Below are 9,335 nucleotides of genomic sequence, written 5' to 3'. Positions count from 1 at the left end.
AGGGTCTGTTCCCCATAGAGATTGGGAAAAAAAAATCTCCCTATAGAGGAAATAATTCTCCAGAAAACATTGAAAAAAAAAAAATCATGTTTGGTTGATCAAAATTTTTGAAAAAAAAAATTCTAGAAAGATGAGTCCTTTTAAAAATGAAAAAAATGACTTGATAATGAAAGTAAAGAAAACAAGTTCAACAAATAGCATTCCACATTGACCGGGTCGGCCCTACCCTCCAACACATCTCATCTTCACCCCCGCCCCACATAACCTCCATCCCCACCACCCCAATCCCATAGTATTTATCTAGATTATATACCAATGTTTTTATGATAATATGTTATGCTTACATACCAATACAAGAAAATAAGTAAAAAACCCATTTGGAAAAGAAAACATTTTCCGTCACTAAATTGAGGTGTGTCAATCGTCTATCCAAAAGGGCATTCTCCCTTTCATCCTAAAATAGTTGGACGTTGAAGATGAGACCAAATTTGAAAGGAAAAAAAAAAAGAGGCACTTCAAAGGTTAAAATGTGAATTCAATCCATTTACCTTCTCTTTATTAATGCAAATTACATACTTAAATAGAATCTGTAGTACATTTTTTCTTCCAAAATTCCAACACCACTCATTACCTGTTGAACTTTGCCTCGTACCGATTCAACAAGGCATTTTGTACTACTTCAAAACTTCAAGAAAACCCATTTCTCCTAAATGAAGGAAACAGTACATGCTCCAACAACAGAGCAATACAGAAATTATGCACGCAGTAAATCCTCCCAAAAGGCATCTTCCGACTTAAGTCACTGTCATTTACTACATCTATCAAAACTGCTTTGAGAACTTAGCGGATTGCAATTGAAAATATTAATACGGTAAAAATAAAAACCATAACCAAAAAGTAAAGAGAAAATAATAGATAGGATGATATCAACAAGAGCTATGCGATTATGAGAATTTGGCTGAAAAGAAAAATCTATAATGAACTTTGCAATTTTCCTTCTTCCCCGTAAAATCGACCAAAACAACGTAAAACCTTCTCTTTCCTTTTCAATTGATCACTGGAAAGGAAAAGGACGAAAAAATTTCCAAAAAGAAGCAATTTGCCCAGCATCATCCACTGCAGACTAACATTTTCCTAACTTCTACTTATAAAACGCTACCTTAACTTTCTTTTGAGCCAGCAGGACAGCAGCAGACTAACTTATTTCTCTTCTCTGCACTTCAAAATTCCAAAAGCCACCCTCTACTTGTGAACATGCATCAGAGATGCTCCAAAACGAAAAGAGACCATATAAAAGAAGCGATGTATCTCTTGACAAACCAAACTGTATGCATCCCCCATATACGAGAAAAATCACTATATTCAAGCATCAGATTTAGATGAAGTAGTCCCAGAAGAAGCAGTTCCAGGATTAGTAGCAAAGTGCATCTCAGGCATCATCAAACACTTTGGCTGGGCACCTTTGTAAACCTTCAACGATGGCTTCAGTTTCATATACTGCAGTTGCAGGGATTTCATTAGAAAATTAGTCAAGCAGATAGTCAGGGGGAAAAGAGCTTTCATTTTCAATAAAGTTTATAAGTCAAATAAAGCAAGTCTAGTTTCAGAGGTACTAGACTGCAGGATAGCATCTGTTAAGAACTGTAAACAAAATACTTTCTATAGGTCATGCTAAGGTACAGTATGCCATGAATATTCTCCACGAAATCTCACTGGTATCAAACCTCACTAGTATCAAACTCACAGGCTTCAAACTTAATCATGGATTACCTTTTAACATTAACTCAAGTGACACTGGAAATGATCTCTTACCAATAACATACAAAAAAAAGCGAGTAGAGTTGGTTACCTCCTCATAAAAATTATTAATTTCTTCCTCTGTCAGGCCTTCATCTTCCCCAGCATTTTCCTCCCAACCAAGAGAACGAAGGAAGGCAGCCTCTTCTTCATCTGGATATAGCGCTCCATTTATGGACAAGTTGTTCTCCTCGACATCATTATGTCTTTGAACATGGTTTTGAGCTTCATGAGGGTCTCCATTGCTGGTTAGCTCACTTCCTTTTTCAGAAACACAAGGACTCAATGAGGCACTATCCTCATCTTTAGTTTTAAGACCAGATTGCTCCCTAATGTTAGATGAAGCCATACCAGAGTCTGGAAGGACAGTAGAAGAATTTACAGAAGTCTTCTTCCTCATTAGATTGAAAAAATCACTCCTGCTTTGGGCTTGAGACAGGGAAGATCTCTTCTCCGCAGTAGATCGTGGCTTCAGTGACAATGCGGCAGCCTTGGTTTCAAGGGAAGTCACCCTTGAAGTTGGACTAGTCACAACAGGAGCTGAAGAAGCCACAGGAGGAGGGCAATTAGCTAGTCTACTGCCAGTGTTGTTAGCTGGACTCAATGCTTCTTTTGACAAAGAGGTGACCCCATTTTCCCGTCCTGGCTTCAGAACCAGAAGAGTTTTGCCATGAGACGTAGCTGGAGCTTCCGCTCTGACTTGCACGTTACGGGGCTGATTAGCAAGTTGAGTGTTAAAAGGTTGTTGTGTACTCTTAGCTATTCCAACCATCTCATTTGTCCTAGCTGTGGATTTTGGCTGCTTTGATTTATCAGCAGAACTGGAAACCTGGAAACAATTACTTCCCATTAACATGTATATCAACCATCCATCACGCACAAACCTTTGTATGTAACTTCTATATCGAAAATACTAAACGAGAATACAAATAAAATTGAAAACAAAGTGCTTCCTCAACAGAATTAATACGCGACATAGTTTCAGCCATTTTCATTTTAAGTAGACATCCTGCTTCCTCTTTTTTACATGAAGACGCATAAAAACTACAACGAAGTGTGGGTTCATGAAATAAAAAAAGGCTAAATGTAGCTCAGTGATTTGGTTCCCCAAGTGCCAGCGAAAGAACAAACAAGTTGTGGAAAATCAACATTGGAAGGAAATACAAAGAATTGGCCAAGAGAGGTGCACAGAGAAATGCCATCATGTCTTATGCCCTAATATGTGTTTTAGTGTATTAACCTTTTTAAAGGAGGGTAGGCACAATCTATGTAACAGTAGTTAGCTGACGATGTGGTTCCTTTGTGTCCGTTCTCTAGTATTGCTTTCCCAGTGAAACAGAACTAGGAAAGCAACAACAGTTCGCAACAACAGAACCACTCATGACACAAGCTCCATTAAGCAAGTTTAATTTATTCATGGTTACCCTGTTGCCCACTCCCAGAGAGAGAGAGAGAGAGAGAGAGAGAGAGAGAAGATAATGCCACATAAATAGGTCAAACATAGTCACGTAACCAGTTAATTTCTAGTACTTCTATATTTTGTATGTGCCAAAGAATCATTAGAGAGACCAAATAACTCACCAATTAATGAACGCAATCAATCAACCACAAGGCCACAACACTACAATAGGGAAAAATTAAAAGCCCAGGGACAGGACAAATTCACATGCAATGCAACTTCCAAATTCCATTACACATAAATCATAATTCATGATCATTTACTATAAGCCATCTGTTGTCCCCAAGATGAATTAGCAGCATTATCCCGTTAATCACTACCCCAGAAGTTCCCCTCCCCACTAAACTTTCAGTAATTTGGACTCCTGCAGCTCATCTTATAATTGACATTTTTTTCTTTAGATTTTAGAATAAGCTAGGTCTCTAGCTTCATCAGTATACTCATGTATATGTACAAGCACATCAGCAGGTGGATAGAAGAAAAGGCAATCATAGACATGATTCTACTCAAGCACCCAGCCAATAACTAATATGTGGAGTCAAATACATTAAAAAGGCAATGCAGACGTACTAACAACATTAAAATTGACTCACTTCAATCAAGAGATCAAAGTACTTCAGAGAAAAATTAAAGACAAGGTCTAGAAAGCAAGAGAATGACACACTGGTTAGGGAAATTTCTAGATCATAAGGATAGCATTGTTTGTAAGATCAGTAGAATCCAAATAGGACGGAAGTCATTGCCAACAAGAATAGGGAAAAAACTCACATATGTCAAGGCAAGTGTATAACTTATAGCTATAGTTATCACAGAAATCCACACATCCAAAGATCCGTGAACATGTACGACTATTTGTAAACACAGTGTAATGATGATTTATCTTGTAAGATGAAATTTTCACAAATTTTATGTATTTATTCAGGTGTAGCCACACCCTACAATCATCTAAAGCTTGTCTGTTGACAATAGGCTCCTGTATGAAATGTTACAAGGAAATCTTGAACAACTTAATGGTCCTTAAATTTTGCAAAGCCTATGCGTAGCTAGCTATATAGCCATCAATGCTTGTTATACACGTACAGGTTAAGAAAATTGAGAACATGGAAAACAAGGTATGCCAACAATGCTTGACCACCACACTATAGCCCTTCCGGGAGAAAAAAAAAGGGGGTTAACCCCCTGGGACTCATCAAAGACCTATAACCAGCACAAGTTAATTATACTTCTATTCACATGAAACCTACAAAACAAGGCCATCATAATCATTTGTGAAGCTACTTGTTTCGTAATGCGACTATAACCTAGATTACAGAGACATGGCTATCAGAATCATTTGTTAAGCTTCTTGTTTTGTAATATCAGCTAATAACCTAGTCTACTACAACAGATTATTAGCATCTAATCCATATGCAACAAACAGAAGAGTCTGATGGAGCCAATGCCTAACTGCAAAAGGATAAAAACCAGAAATGACCATAGAATTCTCAATTGTATCATGAATGTACTCATCTAGATCCACTTCTATAACTACATAAAACAAACCAATCAAAAAGACGCCTTTGAATATGTACCGAGGCTTTAGGCATTGAGGGTATCACAGGTATCAACTGTCTGGATTGCTTTATAGCTAATTCCTCGAGCCTCTGTGTTTTGTCAGGGATCTACACATGCAAAACACACATAGATGAACATCTCTTCCAAAATTATCTGAATAAGTAGTAAGTAGCAATTAAAAAAGAAAATTACATGGGTGGTGGCACGGGCGCGTGGCGCTGCTTGTGACAATGCTTCAGCCATGTTAAGGCTAGCCGTCCCACTTGAAGCACTAGGTGTTGGAGCTGCAGCAACACTTTGTTGAGAAGCTGAGCTCCCCATACCAATGCTGCCAATTATAGGAGGCACCTCTGCCAATGCGGAGGTCCATTTATCAGCACCACCAAGTAAAGCCGAGTTTCCAATTGGCAAACTCTGAACAGCTGAGCTCAAACCAGGCGATGAAACTCTGGTTACCTGCCTCTCTTCAATCCCAAGAGAGGGAAAATCCTTCTCAAATGTTGTCTTCTGGTTACCGTTAAAACTACTTCCCCCAGAATGAATACCATTGCCACTATTATGGGTGCTATTAAATCCACCTTTCGAGTCCTCAGTTCTGCGGGGCAAGAACTCGCCGGGTTTCCTGGACACCAGCGACTGAGAGCGCCTCAAGCTGTTCTTATCAACTCTACCAGCTAAGATGTTCCCCAGAGGATCAGATACATCATGATCCCATAGATCAACAGTACCTGATCTTTCTTTCTCTCTTTCACGATTTTTATCACGATGATTTCTATTAAAACTACTGTACGGATGCTTCGAACTAGTACCACTAGAACTACGCCTAGAATTTGATGATGAACTGCGATCCAAAAACACAGAGCGTGGGCTATCTTTGTCACTTACACTCCTAGGAGATCTATTGCGAGAAGACAGCGCGGATAAACTAACATCTGCAGCAAAAGAAACACAAAGTACAATAACGTCATGCTTAAAGTAAATAACAAAAATTAACAACGATCCCTCAATTATTCTTGTATTCTCTTATTCTTAGATTTCTGTTACTATATGTTGTTTCTTTAGCCTCGATTATATTATTAACTTGTTGTTGTTCATGTTGCTATTGCCTCTTTTTCTTTATTCTTTGAGCCGAGGTTCTCTCGGAAATAGCCTCTCTACCTTCTCAAGGTAGGGGTAAGGTCTGCGTACACACTACCCTCCCCAGACACCACTTGTGGGATTACACTGGGAATGTTGTTGTTGTTGTAACAACTATCCCTCAATCCCAAGCTAGTTAGGCCAGCTATATAAATCCTCAAGATCCATTATGCTTTACTTGTCCTTGTGCCGAGGGTCTACCGGAAACAGCCTCTCTACCTCCCGAGGTAGGCACAAGGTCTGCGTACATTCTACCCTCCCAAGACCCCATTGTGTGGGATTTCACTGGGTATGTTGTTGTTGTATCCATTATGCTTTACTTAAACGTGTGCTTATTAACGCGAATATGACCGAAAGGAAATCAAGAAAGTACCTGAATGCAAAGAAGAGGATGCAAAGTGGGGACTTGAAGAGCCACCACCCCCAGTAACACTTCCAGTAGTACTTCTCAACCATTCTGGAACTAAAGCTGGTTCACTCCTTTCCATTGGCGCAGAACATGATCAGATTACTCTACAACCAATACTCTTTTTATATTCAACTCCCTTTTCTTTTCCTTTCTCAACCAAACAATATGTCCAGATATTTTCACCCCTCTATCCAAAAATCCCAATAACCAACCACATTACTCTATCTAAACAATCCCCCAAAAAGAAACCCAACTTTCTTCACAGATTTTAGTTCAAAAAATCAGGTTTCTCTCACTAAAATCAACCATGCACCTTCCTTACTCTTTATATTTGAGGCAATTTTACCTCTTTACCCTTATTCCATCTCTTTAAGCAAAAAAAAAGATGGATGAGGAAACAATTTAGAGCAATAATCAGACTATCATTATTTCAATTACTGAACCAAATACCCGTTTTTTCAGTTTCCCAACAAGATTTCAACCAAACAGAACCTAAACTCACCGACCCACCATGCCAAATGGGTATTAAAATTCACAAAATCCACAAACCCTAGACCCCCCAACAAACTTAGGGTTTCTACACCACCAACCCAGATAATAAAACTAGATATTCCCACACAAAAAAAATCACCCCCACATACCAAACATAGAACAGAAACAAGCGATGAACAAAGCAATAATAAAGATCGTCAACAAAACCCTAACCGCTCTAATACAACGCCAAACCAAAAAAAAACTCGGTATATATCCGTTTCAGTCCCCAGGTTTGGCTTAATACCAAATTTGTTAACAATAGATGGAAATAAAATCGTTTTTTTTTTGTTGTTCTCAATATATGTAAAAGCGCAGTGCTAAACAGAGAGAAAAAGAGCAGCGAAGAGTGGTTGAAAGAGACTAGGGCAAAAAACAATTGGGACTGTGGTTATGGTAATGTTGTTGTGTTGTGTGTGTGTGTGTGTGTGTGTGTATTAGGGCAGATATAGATTATAGTGCTGCGTGTATGTGTGTACAAGATTGGGAAGGAGAGGGTTAGGGGAAACTGGAAAGCCTATTTTATTGCAATTAATGAAATAATAAATGTTCTTTTCTTTTTTTTACATATATATATATATTTTTGTTTAGTGTTAATGATAAAAAATGGTTAGTCCTATTTGATAATGAGCCTGTTTGGATGCACTTATGCCTAAAAAAAAAAATAAGTTGGGGTAATCTAACTTTTTTTTTTTTGCTTAAAAGCTGTTTTCAGCTTATAAGCTGCTTTAGATAAGCTAAGTCAAATGGGCTCAATTATTTTTTTGAGTTTATTTTAAGCACAAAATGACTTTAAGTTAGCCAGCTAAACACTCAAAAAAACTGAAAACAGCTTATAAGCAACTTATAAGCCAATCCAAACTGGCTTAATATTGCTAGGTAATGAGTTCTCTTTTTGTCATTGTGTTCTTTTATAGATATGTTATACCATGTGCTTTCATGTTTGTACTATTCTCTAGAAAGTGAGGCAATATTAGACCCTTGATAACAATAGTAATCAATTAAGAGGGGTGGGGTGAGGGGATGAGTAAACTTCCTTTGAAGTTTGGCCTAATTTCAAACTATTGATGCAAAAACATTTCCATCAAGGTTAATAGTGCCGTGTGTGCTTTGATGTTGTACAATTTTACTATTCTCTTAAAAGATGAGGCAGTACTAGTCCCTAAATAATAAGGGATTGTTTGGTTCGTGAACTAAGTTATTCCGGAATTATAGTTATGGATTATAATCCTTGAATTAGTTCATCTTATTGGGAATGTGGGATAAAACAACACCTAATTTAATCAAATAAGGTGGATATACAAGATTAAGTTTGGACTTTGGATATAAAGTATAAATTCAGTCCCAAATTTAATCATGAGATATCCCACCTCATCTCATGAACCAAACGACCCTTAAAACAATCAGTTAAGGGAAACAGATAAAATTTACTTTGAAGCTTGGCCTAATTATGAAAAGGATTCAAACTATTGATGCAAACATATTTCCATCAATTGTAAAGAATGTTGATTTTTTCGACAACTTATAATGATTTATCTAACTGTTTATTTATTTTCTTTTTTCTTTCTTAAGAAAATGTGAACAAGGTTAATAGAAAGGCAAATGAAAGAATTGGGAGTCCAACATTATACATCAAAGAGTCTTTGGATAAGCTTAAAAGGTGATCAAATCAACCTTCGAAATGTGCAAGGTAAGAACAGTTGAACTCTCATTAAGTCCTTCATTTTTTAGTGGTTTGAATGATTTTTTGAAAAATATTTGTATTCTTATCTAGATAGAATGTTAATATACAAATAGAGTTAGAAGGTCTTTTTTTTTCCTTTTTAAAAAAGAGTTAAAATGATAACTAATTAATCAAATTGTAGATAAATTACATGGGACCGAGCATGTATGAGATGAATTTCTGAATATTGAAACACAAAAATAGCATATAAAGCTCATATTTATTCTTACATAAAAGAAATAGAATATTGTTATGAAACAATATGAAAGATGCCATGTACACGACTATTAACTATTTAGGGGGTTATGATAATGAAGGATTGTGGGAGTAATGAAAATAAAGACTAAAAATTTATTCCTCCAAGAGTTATGGATGCAAATGAAAATCCACTCTTAATTTGTCGTAATAAACACAGAGACATTTAATAGTCATGTTATTTAGAAGGTGAAAGATTCACGAATGGTGACGAATTAAATCTTTATTTTTACTGGACAATTACTTGGCATGCTTATATTTTCAAATTCTTTATTCTATTTTATATTATAGTACTTATCAAACATAAAATTTAAAATACAAATTTGACTTGTATATTATATTATGGTAATAGAATATAAATGTAATCGAATTGACAATTGAAAGAAAAAATATTAGCTCCAAGTTTAAAATTTGAATAGTTAAATGAATTTATATTCTTATAAATTATTACAAATTTGTAGAATAATAAT

General features: G+C 36.4%; 1 protein-coding gene across 2 annotated transcripts; it reads right to left on the bottom strand.

Annotated features, from left to right (window-relative positions):
* Positions 1 to 898: 898 nt before the first annotated feature.
* On the bottom strand, positions 899 to 7,427 carry LOC132627080 (uncharacterized). Of its 2 annotated transcripts, XM_060342175.1 has the most exons (6): positions 6,321 to 7,427; positions 5,003 to 5,742; positions 4,828 to 4,917; positions 2,149 to 2,626; positions 1,850 to 2,058; positions 899 to 1,497 (listed from the first exon to the last, which is right to left on the bottom strand). In XM_060342175.1, the coding sequence occupies exons 1-6, from the start codon at positions 6,433 to 6,435 to the stop codon at positions 1,363 to 1,365; spliced, it is 1,767 nt and encodes a 588-aa protein (XP_060198158.1). In that variant the 5' UTR covers positions 6,436 to 7,427; the 3' UTR covers positions 899 to 1,362. The 2 variants fall into 2 exon arrangements, with proteins under 2 accessions (XP_060198158.1, XP_060198157.1); XM_060342174.1 differs by having other exon boundaries at positions 1,850 to 2,626; positions 6,321 to 7,426.
* Positions 7,428 to 9,335: the final 1,908 nt, after the last annotated feature.

The sequence above is a fragment of the Lycium barbarum genome, chromosome 2 (assembly GCF_019175385.1).
Source record: "Lycium barbarum isolate Lr01 chromosome 2, ASM1917538v2, whole genome shotgun sequence".
Classification (NCBI taxonomy): Eukaryota; Viridiplantae; Streptophyta; class Magnoliopsida; order Solanales; family Solanaceae; genus Lycium; species Lycium barbarum.
The sequence above is the reverse complement of the archived record's forward strand: the minus strand, read 5'-3'. Positions and strand labels throughout refer to the sequence as shown.

Coding starts and splice junctions, on each gene's coding strand:
- LOC132627080 (XM_060342174.1), bottom strand. CDS start 6,435: ATGGAAAGGAGTGAACCAGCTTTAGTTCCAGAATGGTTGAGAAGTACT. Junction 5,743..6,320: donor ATCCTCTTCTTTGCATTCAG/GTACTTTCTTGA, acceptor CTTTTGCTGCAG/ATGTTAGTTTATCCGCGCTG. Junction 1,498..1,849: donor TTAATAATTTTTATGAGGAG/GTAACCAACTCT, acceptor CTGCAACTGCAG/TATATGAAACTGAAGCCATC.